The 17,790-nt window shown below is 43.2% G+C and overlaps 1 protein-coding gene and 2 pseudogenes across 1 annotated transcript in view; 2 read left to right on the forward strand and 1 right to left on the reverse strand.

Moving 5' to 3' along the window:
- The window catches only part of MORC1 (MORC family CW-type zinc finger 1), a 218,496-nt gene extending 215,419 nt beyond the window's left edge, over positions 1 to 3,077 (reverse strand). The window contains exon 1 of the mRNA XM_089330742.1: positions 2,905 to 3,077. Coding sequence (XP_089186868.1) covers positions 2,905 to 2,969 — 65 coding nt within the window. The 5' untranslated portion in view covers positions 2,970 to 3,077. The remainder of the gene's footprint in view (positions 1 to 2,904) is intronic.
- A 7,537-nt stretch (positions 3,078 to 10,614) lies between these two features.
- Positions 10,615 to 12,395, forward strand: LOC138849521 (roquin-1 pseudogene; annotated as a pseudogene).
- A 5-nt stretch (positions 12,396 to 12,400) lies between these two features.
- LOC138849522 (ankyrin repeat domain-containing protein 12-like) lies at positions 12,401 to 13,632 on the forward strand (annotated as a pseudogene).
- The last annotated feature ends 4,158 nt before the right edge of the window (positions 13,633 to 17,790 follow it).

Raw genomic sequence — 17,790 nt, forward strand, 5'->3', positions numbered from 1 at the left:
TCAAAAGAAAATATAAAACCCTAAAATAAGTATAAATTATATGCTTTACATTTTCATTTTTGAAATTTATTTACTTATTTGAGAAGCTATCAGAGAGAGCTCCTATCCACTGGTTCACTCCCCAAATGCCATCAACTGCTGGGGATAAAACAGGTTGAAATCAGAAAACAGGAACTCACTAAGAGTTTCACAGGTAAGTGGCAAGGACTCAAGAGGCAGGCTATCATCCGCTGCTTCCCAAGGTGTACATTAGCAGGAAGCTGGAAATAAAGCAGAGCTGGGACTTGAACCCAGGCACGATAACATGAGATGGAGTCATCTCAAGTGGCATTCTTAATTGCTATGCCAAATGCCTGCCCCAAAATCAGCACTTTAAAACATAGGTTCTGCTAGTGGATTTTAAATACATCAGTCAGGGTACAGAAATTCAATATATAAATAATCCTTCAGGAAAGTAATTGAAATAAAAATAATTCTAACAATGCCATCAGAGGCACATTCAAGAGATTTTTTTTACTGGCTGCCTAACAAGTCCCAGTACATACGCACTGGGACTGAGCCCTACTTTGGAGCTCAGTCTGGTGTTGTAAATGACCACACACAAGTTATCAAGCACAGAATGATGGCATGGCAAATTGGGTGATCAGCAGCTGAAGTCATAGTGTGATGCGAAAGAGTAGCTGGTCAGGAGGAGCACCAAGGTCAGGGAAAACATCTTGGAGTCTGGATGCCTCAATGAAGCCCTGAGGGATAGAACTGAGTTTCTTACAGAGCCAAAATAGAAACTTTCCATCAAGACTCTGAAGCAGAAAAGATCTAAGGAAATCGCTGTGCTCAGCTTATGTACCATGGGGGGAACAGGTGAGGTAAGGAGGGTGTGGCTGGGTCACACAGGTTTCCCACCCTGTGGTGAGGAGCTCAATCAGCCCTGTATATACATGAGTTCCACACATTTGTACATTCAGCCAACCAGGGCTTGAAAATATTTGGGGGAAAAATTATGAAAAGTTTCCCAGAAAGCAAAATTTGTTTGCCACATGCTGTGAACTATGCTGATCCAAGTGAAGGAAGTGGTGTGCAGGCCCAGTAAATAATCCACAGATGACTCAAAGTGGAAGTTCTACACAACTATCACATCACATTATCTAAGGGACTTCAATATCTAGGGTTCTGGTATCCACAGAGGTGCTAGAACCAATCCTTGGAAGATACCAGGGGGAATGACTTAACTACTGGTCAGCACAAGCCTAATTCTGTCAACGTGGCCCATGTGTAGTCCCCCTCCCTCAGTGACATCTGCCCTCTAAATAGAGTAATTTATTTACTAACTTCAGCTTCTGGGGCCACCCTCAGTCTTTGTAGAAACATTTCATAAGGTGGGTGACTCACGTTTCAAGCCCTTTTTTTTTCTCTGCCACGCCTTACTCATCAGGAGTTATTTCAAAAACATAGAATGCAGAGGCAAATGATACAATTTCCTACCTCATCTGTCACTTCCAATATGGCAAAGTATAGCCATGAATTTTAATTGTATATACCAGATTTGGAGCCATGGGAATGGAGAGTTAAGAAAGCCAGGGATGGCCAGCCCTGCTACAATGGACAAATTGCAATTCTGAGATAACACTGGAAACCCGGATTCAGTTGATGTTCAGTTCTGTGAAGAATGATTGAAAAGTTGGAAAGGGAGAATTGGAGGCAAATAAGCCATCTCCCCAGATACCCTGAGTAAGACTTCCTCTGACGTGTCCATGGCTCACAGCAACAATGATTTTTCATTCTCCCCTTGCTGCACTCCCACATCCAATCCTTCATCAAGTGCAGCCTTTCTCCAAATCTCTCAAATTCGTCTGCTTCTCTCAATTTGCACTGCCACAGCCTTTGCATCAAGCCACCACCTTCTCTCTTCTGGATTACACACAGCCTCCTGAGGGGGCTCTCTGCCTTCCACTAGGGCTGCTCTATGGTCTGCTTTCTTGATAAGCAGCCAGAAGGAGGGTCAGCTTTGCCACCCAGAACACTACAGTGGTTTCTTCTTTAAGAACATAATGACACCACCCTTCCTCCTTCTTCATTTCTTATTTTTAATTTTTGCAAGGACATGCTTGCACGTGCTTTCCACTTGCAGGTAGCGTCTCTCCTTAGTGTCCATGGGGTAGTGGTTCAAGGGCTCCTTCTGACACCAGAATCTAGAGATGCTCAAGTCCCATACATACTCTGGCTTGGTATCTGTATATAACCAATGCTCATCGCCTGTGTAATTCAAATCATGTTTAGATGACTTGTAATACCTTATACAATATAAATGCTACACACACAGGTGCTGTGCTGTACAGTTTACAATATAGTAACAAGAAAAATATCCATGGGTACTTGACATGCTCAGGACAGAAGCAATTTTCTCCCCAAGTTTACTTAAATCTGCAGCTATAGAACTCATGGATACGAATGCCAACTGAAGTTTTTCTATATGATAAATACCCATTTGGGTCAGCTGTTAACTTTTTAAATATGCTATTTATTTCACCTACTTGAAAGGGGGTGGGGTGGAGGGGTTATCCCTTGGGCCATCATGTCTGCTTCCTTTACTCATTAGCACCAACATGGACCGGAAGCAACATAGAGGGTACCCAAACCAGCTCTACAGTACGCGACACCGGTGTCCCAATCATTGCTTAACCTGCTGTGCCCCAAGACCTGCCCCATCACAGTGTCAATTAAAGAGCGCCAGAAAGGTTTCTCTTGGCCCAGAATTCTCACAATCGCGTTAGTTTACAACACAGCATACACAATTCAAATAAATAACTCCAAAAACCAACAATACCGAGTTCACTGTATTTTTCAATTGGGTATTTCACTATTTTGTAGAGACCCTCCCAACTCCAACCCCACCTGCATACTCACGAGTTGGCGTGGATGAACTCCAGATGCAGCTGGGCTCGCTGCAGCACCGCATACTTCTCTCCCATGCTCTCCAACAGGACCCAAGCGACCCAAATGAGCACCGAGACTGCACCCAGTGCGGGTCGCCGACGTCCTCGCGCATGCCCACGCACACACCCCTGCCCACGCCCACGCCCACGTGCGGCGCCATAGCGTTGCTAACACACGCGCCCTCTGGCGGCGCAAGGCAAAGCTCACCCAGCGCGTCTTGGACTCTGAGCTCATGGTCCTGGATCTACTACTGGAAGAGGACACATCACAGCATGGCTCCTCTTCAGGAACTGAGGATTTTATAATTTTCTTGGACAGGTGCTGCATTCCTTGCTGCTTTAATCACTCCCCAGAAGGAACATGGAGCCATTTGATGACTAATGGCTGCACACACATACGTATCAGAATGGGCAGAATCAGCTGGTGCTGTGCTGTGGCGTAGCTAGTAAAACTGCTGCCAGTGGCGCTGACATCCCATTTGGACGCTGGTTCTAGTCCCGATTCCTCCTCTTCTTATCCCGCTCTCTACTATGGCCTGGGAAAGCAGTGGAGGATTGCCCAAGTCATTGGGCCCCTGAACGCGCGTGGGAGACCTGGAAGAGGCTCCTGGCTCCTGGATTCAAATTGGCCCAGCTCCGGCCATTATGGCCATTTGAGGAGTCACCAGATGGAAGACCATTCTATCTGTCCCTCTGTCTGTAATTCTCTCTCTCTCTCTCAAATAAATAAATCTTTGAAAAAAAAAAAAAAAAGAATGGACAGAATCTGGGTTGTGTGGGAAGAGTGTGTAAGGAGCTAAATAGGCGGTTCTCTTCCCTTGTGCATCTGAGGGAAGGGAGATTTGTATTCTAACCCAGTGTTCATCTTCCTGTGTCTCTTGATCATGTGTTCTCCATTTGAAGGAAAAGAAAAGGCAGAGGATAAAAAGAACTAAAGACGTTTAGAATAGAATTTGGACTTGGCTGCAATGTGGAAACTTGTTTCTCCATGAGTACAATCATACCCACCTGGAGCGGTCACTAACTTGTTTTCACTCTCAGCTGGTATTTACAGCAGGATTGGCTCAAGGACTAGATGTTCTGTATTGCTCCAAAAGACAGAACTGAGCAGATAAAAGGTGCAAAGAGTGGAGTTGAAGGTAAATATTAAAAGCTGTGTAGACCACCTGACCAAATGGTGTTACCCAACTGAATTCTGAATTAACAAACCCAGGACAAGATTTGTCAAGGATGCTGTATGGAAAGGGTCTACTTGTGGGCAACTGGTTGACCTCTGAGAAATGCTCAAACTCTGATTCAGTGTCTACAATTATTTGACTTGGAAACTAAGGTAACTTGGCAGTACTCAGCAAACATTTTGCATTATCATCTTACAGTCAGAAAGAACATCCTTTGAATAAAGAACTTGAACAAGCTTGTGATTTCCAAGCATTACGTAGGCAATGAAATTCTCAGAAAAGAAAAAAAGTGTTCATTTTAAAGTAGTCATCCCACTTCAAAAGAGGAATTCATCAGCTCCTACATTTATAGGAATCAGGAGAGGAAGAGAATTGGAATGGCAACTCAAAGGAACGTGAAGTTCTACTTTAATTTGAAGACTGGAAGTACACATAAACATTTTGAGTCATTTTCCTGATTGCATTTTTGTTTTAACAGTGGCTGATATGGTGATGTTTGGATAACAAAGTTCTCTTTACTAAGCAATTTGTGCTCTCTTCCCCATTTTTACTTCCATAAAGTTTCACAAATATTATATTTTATTTTCATTTTATGAGCAAGAAAAGTTTGATAAGCCTCTTCTGGATTTATTTTACTACCCCTGTTTCCAGCTGCTATCTCAAAGTAACTCACTATTGGGAGGTTACCAGAGCCATTAGCCTATAATTAGAAAAGGCTGTAATATTTTATTTGTACCAGAGGAAAGAATGTCAGGGAAGCACTCCTTCCAGTAATCTGAGCCAGGCCTATTCTACTGTAAGCGGTCAGCTACAAAGCACTAGAGAGTATGTATTAGCCCGGATGACAGACACAGAGGAGGATCTGTTAGTTGTGCTCAAAAAGAGGCCTGAGAACCATTGCCCACTGTCCACCTTAACACTTTTCCTTTGCCCATTTCAGCTGTGCTTAGCTTTCCTCCCATCACAAGTGCAAATCTCATTCCTCTTCAGGGCATCTTTTGGGGGGATTCCTTGTTGTGTCATCTCCCTCAACCATTACTCATTCATTTTAACTTTATTTCATAACAAAAATACTCAGGGAGTGGCTGGGAGGGGAGAACGAAATGAGAATGCCTTTATGATCATCTCATGGTGATCCTTTCAGGTGAGCCAGTTAGGGATAAGAAACCCTTCAGCATCTTCCTAACTAAACATTTTAGATTTGTAACACATTTGCTATAGTCACAAATACTAGTTCAGGGCCGGCGCCGCAGCTCGTTAGGCTAATCCTCCGCCTCGGCTCGTTAGGCTAATCCTCCGCCTCGGCTCGTTAGGCTAATCCTCCGCCTTGTGGCGCCGGCACACTGGGTTCTAGTCCCGGTCGGGGAACCGGATTCTGTCCCGGTTGCTCCTCTTCCAGGTCAGCTCTCTACTGTGGCCCAGGAGTGCAGTGGAGGATGGCCCAAGTGCTTGGGCCCTGCACCCCATGGGAGACCAGGAGAAGCACCTGGCTCTTGCCTTCGGATAGGCGCGGTGCACCAGCTGCACCGCGCCGGCCGCGTTGGCCATTGGAGGGTGAACCAACGGAAAAGGAAGACCTTTCTTTCTGTCTCTCTCTCTCACTGTCCACTCTGCCTGTCAAAAAAAAAAAAAACAAAAAAAAAAAAAACAAAAAAAAAAACAAATACTAGTTCAAATCTTTCAAACAACACTTTCCTTTGTATTTAGTTAACCATCTCATTACCACCACAAGCATGTTTTAGCTTAAGACAAAGCTGATAAATCGATATTTGAACCAACTATCCACAACAGGATGCCGTGTCTTAACATCTATAATTAAGAAGTGACCCTCGCATATTATAATAAACACAGAAAACAAATGCTGTTAAATGGATAATGATGAAAGAAGTCCATGACCTTCCATTGAGAAGATGTCTTTGAAAGCAACTTAACCCTTTCTATTCAATGTTTTTTTCATGTGTGTAAAACTGAATTTCATTAGTGTGTCTTCATCTCTTCCATTTACTCCTTCTTAGACAACAGTGGGACTTTCATAACATCAATTCTTAATTATCCATACAAATGAGTATTTTTATACCCAGGTGTGCAGCATAATTCTATGTACCTCTAAAGACTGTGGGAAAATGTGAGGCCTAGAGCTTGCCCCAAAATAGTGATGATATTAGATAATGTAGAAACTATCATAATTACTTTGAGTTAGCTAACCTATTAGACATTTCCAGTTCTCTTAAGGTCTCAAAGCTGGTAATTTGCTTTCCTGTACTCTCTTGAATCAAGTGGTGGACATCTGATCCAGTCCTCATAAGTAAGATAAAAGCAGCCATGTACTCAGTGGTTTCTACAAAGGCTCTTACTCTCCTGATAAAAGGCAAAGGCATGGCTGGTTCAATCTCTCTTCATTCATATGTCTTCCTGAAAGCACAATACCTGGATCTTTGGGTGTCATTTTTATTGATGAAAGCCAAGTCAAGAGATTCATGGACATGAAAGTCTCCCAAGCATTCTTGGATTACCAAACAAAGTCAGCAGCCACTGTCTTCCAGATTTCTTCTTGTTATGAAACAAAACTTAAAATTAACCCTTATGTGGCCAATGCTGTGGCATAGCGGATTAAGCTGCTATCTACAGAACTGGCAAACCATATAGGCACTGGTTCAAATCCCAGCTGTTTTACCTCCATTCCAGCTCCCTGCTAATGCACCTGGGAAAGCAGCAGAAGATGATCCAAGTCCTTGGGCCCTTGCACCCACATAGGAGACCTGGAAGAAGCTCCTGGCTCCCAGCTTCAGCCTGATGCAGCCCTGGCCATTGTGGCCATTTCGAGAGTGAACCAGTGGATGGAAAATCTCTCTCTGTCTCTCCTTGTCTCTCTGTAATTCTGCCTTTCAAATAAAAATAATGAAACTTTTCTAAAAATTAATCTTATTTGTTTATATTATTATTATTGGATTTTCTTTCTTTGTAACCAAAATTATTCTATCTGATAGAGAGAGGTGAATCTTATGCCACAGAACACCAAATGCAAACTTTCTTCCCATCATTGGGCAATCAACAGAAGAATCATTATTACAGAGAGAGAAATTTAAGCTTTTTCTTATTAGAAGCGGTAAATGTGTGGTAGAAGAAAGGAAGGAAAACACTTCAGACAGGAGCAGCCATCTGAATAAGAACATAGAGGCAGGGCAAGACATTTGCATACAGAATATAATAACCAGAATCATTTGACTGAAGCACAGAAATAGACAAGGTCAGCTTGTAAGAGCACCAGAAGAAGCATTTGTGCATTAAGGTAAAATTAATTTTCAGTTATTTAAATTATGTAACGTACCCTATGGGGAATGATGTATAATTGGAATCATTATTGACTCATTTGATGAATCAGCCATTTATCTGGTAAGAGCCATTTCTATGGTATGTCCCATGAATATAAAAATGGAAAAACCTTTCTCTTGCTTTCAAATAGTTACAGGTTATTAGAGGCAAAGGGAATTAGTTTTCCATGTAGCAAACAGAAACTACCATTTCTTGTACTTCAAGTACAAAGAAACAGAATGCAGGGCAGGAGTTTTGACCTAGTGGGTTAAGTGACTGCTTGAGATGACTGGATCCCATATGGAATGCCCAGGATTCAGTCTCACCTCTGCTTCCATCTAGCTTCCTGTCAATGTGCCTCAGGGGCATCAGGTGATGGCCCAAGTACTTCTATTCCTGCCATCCTTGTGGGAGAACCATCCATAGGGTTCCTGGCTCCTGGCTTTGTCCTGACCCAGCCTTTGTTGTGGGTATTTGAGTGGAATCTGAAGAGTGAACAAGCTAATGAAAGACCTCTCTCACACACTCTCTCTCCTTCCTCTTGCCTTCTCTCTCTCCCCCTTTCTCTCTCTCTTCAAGTAAATAAATAACTTAATAAGAAAAAGAAATAGTCTGGCATTACACAGCAAGTTAAGCTGCCGCCTACAATGCCAGCATCCCATATGGGTGTCAATTCGAGATCTGGCTGCTCCATTTCCTATCCAACTCCCTGCTAATGTGCCTTGGATAGCAGTGGAAAATTTCCCAAGTACTTGGGTCCCTGCCACATATGTGGAAGACCCTTATGGGGTTCCCAACCCCTGGATTTGTCCTGGTCCAGCTCTGGCCATTGTGGCCATTTTGGGAGCAAACCAGTGGATAGAGGATCAATATCTCCCTTTCTGTAAGTCTGACTTTCAAATAAATAAAATCTTAGAGAAGTGGGTATTTACAAAACTTCTCGGAGGGATGAAAGGGCTGAAATCAGCACCCCTCCCCCACCCCTGGCTATTGCACAGTTGATTCTGGATCACATCACAAAGCTTCAGAGAAGCAGCAGATGCCGGTGCTGCATGTGTCTCCAGATATCGCTGAGGCTGCTTCCAGATGGTGGGATGCTAAGACCGGTTATTTCCTCTAAACAGTCACTTTGTATGTCCTTCATGCCTGAAACCATAAAGAAAGAGATGGGGCATGGGAGGCAATGTGAGGGAGGAGGAAAAGAACATAATGGAGGAGGGAGGCATCTGACTTCTGATAGAAGGCAGTCTAGGGATGGGTAGTGTGGCACAGTGGGTAAGATGCTACTTGGGATGCCCACATTCCATATCCCAGTGTAGGTCACAGTCCTGGCTACTTTACATTCAATCCAGTGTCCTGCTAATGAACCTGGCAAGTATCAAATGATGATAGGTACTTGAGTCCCTGCCAACCATGTTGGGGATCCAGATTGAGTTCTTGGTTCCTGTCTTTGACCTGATCTAGTCCCTGTTTTTGCAGCCATTTCGGGGAGCAAACTACTGGAGAGAAGATCTCTATCTTTCTGTCACTCCCTTTCTATGTTGCTATGCCTGTCAAATAAATAAACTTTTAAAGAAAGAGGAGAAGGGGTCAGTACTGTAGTGTAGTAGGCTAAGCCTCCTCCTGTGGTGCCAGCATCCCATATGGACATTGGTTTGGGTCCTGGCTGCTCCATTTCCAATGCAGCTCTTGCTATGGCTTGGGAAAGCAGTGGAAGATGGTCCCTGCACCCACATGGGAGACCTGGAAGAAGCTCCTGGATCCTGACTTCAGATCAGCTTAGCTCTGGCCATTTGAGAGTGAACCAGAGGATGGAAGACTTTTCTCTTTGTCTCTCCCTCTGTCTATAACTCTACCTCTCAAATAAATAAATAAAATCAAAGAAAGAAAGAAAGAGAGATAAGAAGGATGGGGAGAGGAAGAGGAGGAGAAATTCAATTGATGGGATCTTTTTCACACCCAGAACCACCATTGCTAAGGTGTGTAAGCATAGTTTCTAGTTTTCCAATCTCTCTAACAAGACAGATTGGAGAGAAAGCAAAGGAAAACTGAAGGAAGCCATATGTAATTTCTACCACAGTGGTGGATTTATTATCTGCTGTACCACAATGCCGGTTCATTCTCCAGCTGCCTTCTAACACAGACCTGGGAGGCAGCAGTGATGGCTCATTACTGACATCCAGGTGGAAGACCTGGATCAAGTCCCAGTGCAACCCTGGCCACTGATGGAGTAAAACAGCAGATGAGAGCTGCCTCTCTCTCTCTCTCTCTCTCTTTATCTCTCTCCCTCCCTCCTTCCCTCTCTCCCTCTCTCCCTTTCTACCTTTCTCTCTCTCTCCCTCTAACTGCCTATCCTTCTGTTTGTCTCTCTCTCATATAAATAAATTAAACATAAAAAGAAGTCATATCACAATGCCCCCTGAATGCAAACCTGAAAAATGTGAAATGTATCCTACAGGATGTGAGAAACCAGAGTCAGGTATTCAGGTATTAAGTGGTAGAGTTCTGTGAATGAATTTAGGCTTCCTAGTGATCACTCTAAATGTTCACAAATACTACAGTTCAAAAATTGAAGCAAGAAGGCCAGTTAGAAAGTAAGCAACAGAACTCTTGACCTGGGGAGAATCTTGATATTAAACAAACAAGCAAAATGTCAATTGGATGTTCTGATCACTTGTTTTGCTGGAAAGGTCATCTCTAAGAGATTTGTAATAAAGTGAAGAGGAGACAATGCAGGGGTGGAGTAGAGTGGTGCCAAAACAGGATAATGATCAGGAAAGCTTGGGACAATGACTTTAAAATAAGATCAACAGAGCAAAGGGATGCTAGAGGATGAGGAGGAGGAGGAGGAGGAGAGGAGGAAGAGGCTGTGGACCAACAAGATGGCCCCTGCTACACAAGCAGCTTCAGTGGCAGCTGACGAAAGCCCAGAGGTGATGCTGGTGGTGGCGGTGGGCCACGGTCCAAAGGCCTAGGACAGGGACAGAGGCAGAGGCAGCAGCAGTGGCTGTGGGCACTTGGAGATGAGAAGAGCTGCTGCTTGGACCAGCGTGGTTATATTTCACACTGCATGTTGACTGTATCTATGGAAGATTAAAAAAAAAGGTAAACTTTTTTCAAAGTTTTTAATTCCAGTGGAATCTTGCTTTAGATTTTTGTGCACCTGTCAGCGAATTGTGACTCCAGGAGCAATGCCTGTACAAGCTCCAATGGAAGGATTTCCTCTCCTGCCCAATTTGTACTCAGATTTTTGAACAAACAGATTTAAAAGCTCATCAGTTTGGGTTGCAGCCACACAGTCTGCAAGGTGTGCCTGAATAAATTCCACCTCAAGGCTTGCCCATTTAACCAGACCACTGTCAACACAGATACTGAGCTCCTCGCCACGAACTCAGCATTGCTGCAGCTAGTGGGTACTCAAGTGCCTGAACAACAGTCCATTACTTTGCATAGTGGGTATTATGAAGGAGCCAAGAAGTGTGCAGAAGAATTAGCATTGTGCTTGAGACCACTCAGCAGCGCTAGAGGAATAGGTTTGAGTAGTACTACTCAGGGTATTCTGAGTCCCCCAGTGCGGAGGAAACTGTGTGACTCTGTTCCACTGCCAACAGTAGGAGAAGGCAGGATTCCTCCCATGAGAGCAGCTCCATCTTTAGGTGAATAAACAGTTAAAAAGCTCTTTTTCTAGCACCAGAATCCTCAGCAACTCTTTTACTCTTTGAGCAGCAGTTAGGGCCAGAGGCTACCGGTTCCTTGCACTAGCAATGCAGAAGGAAGCTCTAAAAATGGTTCTACTGGTTTTGAAGATGGTTCTGCTCTGTCAAGAAAAACATGAGTTCTGTTTGTGGTGTGAAGATTGGAACCACGGTTTCCTCAAGCTTCTAAAATGCATTGGACATGTTGTTCAGCTCCTTTATAGAGATCCCCACTTCAAAGTCATGAAACATGATGACGATTCTTCCTTGATGCAGCTGAGAGAAGAATTTAGAATGTTTAAAGCTCCAGAAAGACTCCCAGAAAGTGCAGGCTGCTATGGAATCATGTTTATGAATTGCAGCAGACCACTGATCCTCTTTGCTCTATGGAGACTGATCTCACAAATCTCGTACACAGCCCGTTATTAATAAGTTGCAGACCTCAGCCTCTTTTGCACAGAGTGTTCGGGAACTAACAATTGCTCTCCAGCACACTGGAGACCCAGTAAACTGGAACCCACAAAGACCTCATTTGGAGCTGTTGGCTAGCATTAACCCTAGTCCAGATGCCCCTTCCCCTACTTGGAAACTGCTAGAAAATGGGTTGGGTGCTGTATGTACAGTGGTGCATGGGCTAGTTGATTATACTCAGAACCATAGCAAAAAAGGAGCAGATCAACAGCAGCCTCCACAGCATAACAAATATGCGACTTATTTGGGATACGAAGCAGAGAGAAGGATGGCCTTGTGGGGCCAACGTACATTTGCCCACTCATAGGAGGAAGTGGAAAAAATTCAGAAAATGAACAAACGTCTGGATCTCCAAAGACCACTGACTGCCTTGTTGGGTCATCTCAGTGAGGTGGGCCTGCCTTTAGCAGAAGTTCCTGAACTGCTAGAATCCGTCCCTGAAAGTATTTGTGCCTTACCTGTGACTCCACATGCTGTACCTCTCTCCAAAAGAGCCAACAGATCTGTTTCCAATACCTGTCACCAAACCACTTCAGATGGAACCAGAAGGCTCTCAGTTATATCCAGCACAACAGAGTGCGCATCCCACTTTATCTGTCCTCCACCTCCTGCTCCTGATCCTAGTCCTTCGTACTTGGATAATTATCTGCCCTATCTACAAGATAGTGTAGTAAACTCTCAGAATGGCACACAGCCACAACAGTACCCACCAATGCAACCCACCTCACAATGATAGCCATCAAGTGTACCCTTCCCAGTATTATACAAGAGATTCCACCTGCAGCAGTACCATCCTATGTACCTAATCACAAAACCAATTCAGAGTGAAAATTCTGACAGTGACAGCAAAATGGTAGAGAAGTCATAAGGAAGAAAGAGTAGGAGCCCGGCACTGTGGCATAGTGGGTAAAGCCGCCACCTGCAGTGCTGGCATCCCATATAGGTACTGGTTCTAGTCCTGGCTGCTCCTGTTCCAATCCAGTTCTCTGCTATGGCCTGGGAAAACAGTGGAGGATGGCCCATGTCCTTGGGCCCCTGCACCTGCATGGGAGACCCAGAAGAACCTCCTTGCTCCTGGCTCCTGGCTTTGGATCAGCACAGCTCTGGCTGTTGCGGCCAATTGGAGAGTGAACCCAGTAGATGGAAGACCTCTCTCTCTCTCTCTCTCTCTCTGCCTCTCCTTCTCTCTCCATGTAACTCTGACTTTCAAATAAATAAATAAATCTTTTAAAAAAAAGAGAAAAGATTGCATCTTATAGAAAAATTCTAAAAATCGACCGAAGTGATGTGAGCAAGGAGATGAAAGAGAAATCATCCATGAAGTGTCAACTTCCTTTTACTATTAGCCCATCAAGAAGCGAAGAACAAGGTTCAGACACAGAGAAAGAAGGTCCAGAAAAGAAGAAAACCATAAAAAGGAAGCTGGAAATAAGAAATCAACACCAGTTAGCATTCCCTTTGGTTTTCCACACTCTGAGCACAAGCAGATGGCACTTTTGTGTAGATCACAGCAAGAGACAACAGTCCAGATTCCACACTAAATCATCTATCACAAACAGCACCAGCCCAGAAGAAAACCCCAGTTCTTCATCTCAACAAAGAGATAAAGTTAATAAAACAAATGAACATGGACAGACTCCTTTGCACATGGCAGCTATTTGAGGAAATATGAAACAAGTTGAAGAATTAATAAGTTTAGGAGCAGATGTGAATATGAAAGCTTTTGCAGGTTGGACACCACCGCATGAAACTTGCAATGTTGGATATTATGATGTTGCTAAGATCCATATTGCAACTGGAGCAGATGTTAACACACAAGGATTATATGATGACACTCCACTCCATAATTCTGCTAGTAATGGGCACAGAGATATAGTGAAACTATCACTTCGTCATGCTGGAAACCCATTTCAAGCTAATAAGCATGGGGAGCACCCAGTGGATGTAGCAGAAACAGAAGAGTGGGAATTACTACTAAATAGAGAGGTACCTTTGTCGGGTGATTATGAAAGTTATACAGAATATTTATTTTCCTCATGGTGAATGTACCTGAGTTGCTTAATCAAACTCCCTCAAGGAATGATGCAAAAATCATCAGTAAGTATCTTACAAAGATTTTGGAGTTACTGAAAAAGGCTGATGGAAATACCCAACATTTATTGCTTTGTTTACATGAGGTCCTTGGAGACTTTACTGAACTTCATCCCATCTAAATTCAAAACATTAATATTTAATTAAGAATTAATTTAACTTCCGATAGATGTTTGTATGGGTGAAGCTTGATAACATTGTTATCCATCTGATACATTGTGGCATCCATGTGCCAGATGAATTTTAAGTGTTACAAAGTTAGAGAATAACCAAGACTGTGAATTTCAGAACTTAATAAATTTGGAGTAAATAAAAGGACATCATCTGTGTAACATCCCAAATATGGTTTATTCCATTGGGCCATGTGCTTCGTGTCAGTGATACTCAAGAGTAGTTGTTTCACAAACTGGGTATTCCCACTGCTCAAAAAAAGGAGCTTGTCCTAGAATGTAAATCAGTGTATTTCTTTCTTCATCAAAAAGGAGAAATACTATTTAAAAAAAAAGTCAGCTGAAGTAAACAGTGTGCTTAGTAATATAGTGGTTTCCATTTTGTTGCAAACTTTTTATTTCATTCCAGATCAGTAACAAAATTTGTAGACTGGCCCGACTTCATGGACCATAATTTGAGTAGCAGTTTTGTGTCATAAATGTCAGAGACTTAATGATGTTGTTACAGGAATACATGTCCTGGTTAATACAGCTTATTTCTGTATAAGTATGTGACACTTTTAAATTTGTGTAATTCTTAAGTCTTTTTTTGTTCCCTTATCTTCTGCTGTTTTCTCATGGTCTTCTTCCATTCCTATACAGAAATTCTAATAATGGTGTTTGCTCCAAATAATTGCTTCTTGCTATTATGCTGAAAACTCAATCATATTCAGATAGTCAGATCGTGCTTACAAACCACAGTTATACTAATGGATAAGTGGATATCTCTGTCACATAGTTCACTTTTTAACATTCATTAATTACCAAGGTATAGATTTTATTGACAACTTTGTCAGACCTTAGTTTCAATACAGAAAGAGTGCCCAATGGATAAAATTTAAAATACCACTTATTGTTGAAAGAGTTGTTCATCTTTTTCTTATGTTACTTTGCCAGCAATCTGGCCTTGTTTATTAGGCAGCTGGTATAAATTTTTCTCACATGAAATGTTCCATAATAATAAATACACAAGCTACTTTTAGAGTCAAACTATAGGACAAATAAGAAGAGTTCTGAAAAGAGAGTGATGTGTTGTTACCCATTGGTGTTTACTGAGTGCATTTCTGTGTCTTACAATACACAAAATGACCAGTGTTTCAAGCCTCATTTTCTCTGTGTTAAAATAGTAAATTGTACTCTTATAAATTTGTTGTCGTAGCTTGTGAAACTCACTTCCTCAATTTTATATTTCAGGAACTGTGAAATATGACTACTAGTAAATGCTTATGGAATTAATAAGTTAGCAAATTAAGAGATCCACAAAAAAAGAAAGAAAATATATTATTGTTGAAATTTGTATACCTTAAATAAAATTTAAATCGCGGAGGCAGCAATCCCAATTAAGGAACCTTCATGGAACTATAATACCCCTGAGGGAAGAAAAAGTAGGGACCACATGCTGGCTTGTCCTTTAGCAGGTCTAAGGGCAGCCAGTAAGGCAAGACCAAAGAACTTTAACAAGCTATCAATGATAGAACAGGGACCACAGGAAAATCCAGCTGCCTTTCTAGAAAGGCTCAAAGAGGGTCTTGATAAGTATAGTGATTTAGATCCTGACTCTGCTGTAGGAAATGCCATATTAGGGGATAGGTTCCTAACTCAAGCCACCCCTGATATTAGAAGAAAGCTTCAGAAATCAGGGTTGGGTTGAGCACCCCCTTGACTGGCATCATAGAGGCTGCCTCCTTGGTCTACTTTATTAGAGACCAGGAGAACGAGGAGCAAGCTAGCAGCAGAGGATAGGCAACAGGCCAATCAATGGCTGCTTTACATGGTGATCTGCCATCAAGAAGACCCAGCAAGGCCAGTGCACCCCAAACTTGCTGATATAAGGAGCCAGGGCATTGGGCAAGCAGCTGTCATGACAGCAACTGCCTTCTGTCAGCTCTGCCAAGAGCAAGGCCACTGGAACTGCCCTGGGTGTCGAAGGACTCCTGGTTCAGAACCACAGACCTTGTGGCCCTGAGCTAAAAAGCCTTTGGCTCTGCCAAGCCTCTGCCCAGCTTCCAGCTCCAGCCACTGCTATTGAGGGGATGGCCTAGGGTCAGTGAAACGCAAGTTGCCTATTTCTATCAGCCTCCTATTCAGCTCTCCTCCTAGTCCAGCCATGTAATGCAAGTCAACAGGGTGCCTCCCTGAAAGGAGATTTGCATCTCTTTCAATTCTCTTCCAGCACACCATGGATAGGTCTGGGCCTCACACACCCAGCCAGGCCTTAAAAGTCTATCCAATAGTATTAAGCTTAGAAAGCCCTCCCTGCCAGTTCCTAAAAACAGGGCTTTCAGTAATAGCTAACTCAGATAGTCCTGCACCTATTTGTACAGGTCCTCACTGAGGACTTAAAGGGCCTATCTCTTGAGGAGGGTGCACAATAGTCCATAATGTAGATGGTTAAATGTAAATGATTTGTTAGTCTGTCTCCTTTCCCAGCCTGAGATTCTAGTCTTGTACATTGGCTTAACTTCCTAGCAAAACTAGCTACTAGGTATCCAGAGGAAAACAAAGTATTGCTAGTCCATTAGAGTGTTAATTACTTAACCCTTATCCTCACCCCTGGGGAGAGAAGACCTGCCCCAGAGAGGATATGGGCCATGCAGCAAATTCCTACTTCTGCAAACTTCAGGCAGTCCCAGTTTTCTCTATCAGGTTCCTAGATACAGGGAAACAGCACAATTCCTAAACCAGGCTCTCGACAGGCAGCCAAAGCAGAGCCCCCTCCTTTGGGGGGAAACAGCAAACCACAGCCTTTGCTCAGCTAAAGGATGCTATGACTAAAGCCCCTGTGCTAGGACTGCCAAACCCAGAGAGACCCTCCCAGCTGTACTTCACTGGGAGGCAGGGAGTCACCTTAGGAGGGTTAACTCAGGATCTCGGACCTGTTAAGCAACCTGTGGGCTACCTTTCTAAAACCTTAGACATGGTTGCACAAGGATGGGCTCAACTGCCTAAGGATGATAGCAGCAGCTGCCTTGCTGACAGAGGAGGTATCTAAAATTACACTGGGGCAAAATATCGCCCTTTATACCTCACATCAAATAAATTTTCTATTAGAGAAAAAGGGCTCTCACTGGCTCACAGATAGTAGTATACTAATGTATCAGGTCCTCCTTCTAGAAAACCCTCAGGTAAAAATAAGGCATTGCTCTACTCTAAACCCGGCTACTGTAATGCCAGTTCCAGGGGAAAGTGGTCCCCTCCACTCCTGTACTGAGACTATAGACTTGATCTATGCCAGCAGAAGGGACCCAAGAGACAGCCCCCTGACTAATGCAGATGAGGTTTGGTTCACAGACAGAAACAGTTTTGTCAGACAGGACCTGCTTCTCAGGGTATGCAACAGTTACGGCATGGCACGTTATTGAAGCGTGCTCTGCCCCCAGGAACTTTTGCTCAGTAAGCAGAACTGATTGCCTTAAACAGAGCTCTAGATCACACAAGGGATTTGTAAGGCACCTTCACTTTGCATGGAGACCTCAGTCTTCCGGCAAGGTAGAAAGAGCCAACCAGGCTCTAAGGAAAACATCACAAGTATAGAAATGTGTGCTTGGTAAGAAACGTTTAGAAGTAAAGAGTGTTGTTGGTAAGAAGGGTTAAAAAGGAAAGAGCTTTTTAAATAAGGAAAGGACATGGTTTGTAAGAATCCTGATGGCTAGACTGGAATGGAAATGATGGAATGTTTCAAGTAAGTTGAAGAGGGTGTGTGGAAGTCACAAAAGGTTATCAAAGAAAGAAATATTGGACATGCTAACTGCTACTCTGGGGGGTATCTGTGCCATGTTCCAGGAAGAATGTTGTCTCTGGGTCAATCAGACTAGACAGGTACAAATCCAAATTCATACTTTTCCTGGACAAAGCCAAACAGCTCCAGGACCAGGCCAAGCAGGGCTGGGATTTCTGGCCT

Source organism: Oryctolagus cuniculus, chromosome 4, assembly GCF_051225735.1.
Source record: "Oryctolagus cuniculus isolate XC-2025 breed Fujian yellow rabbit chromosome 4, ASM5122573v1, whole genome shotgun sequence".
NCBI lineage: Eukaryota > Metazoa > Chordata > Mammalia > Lagomorpha > Leporidae > Oryctolagus > Oryctolagus cuniculus.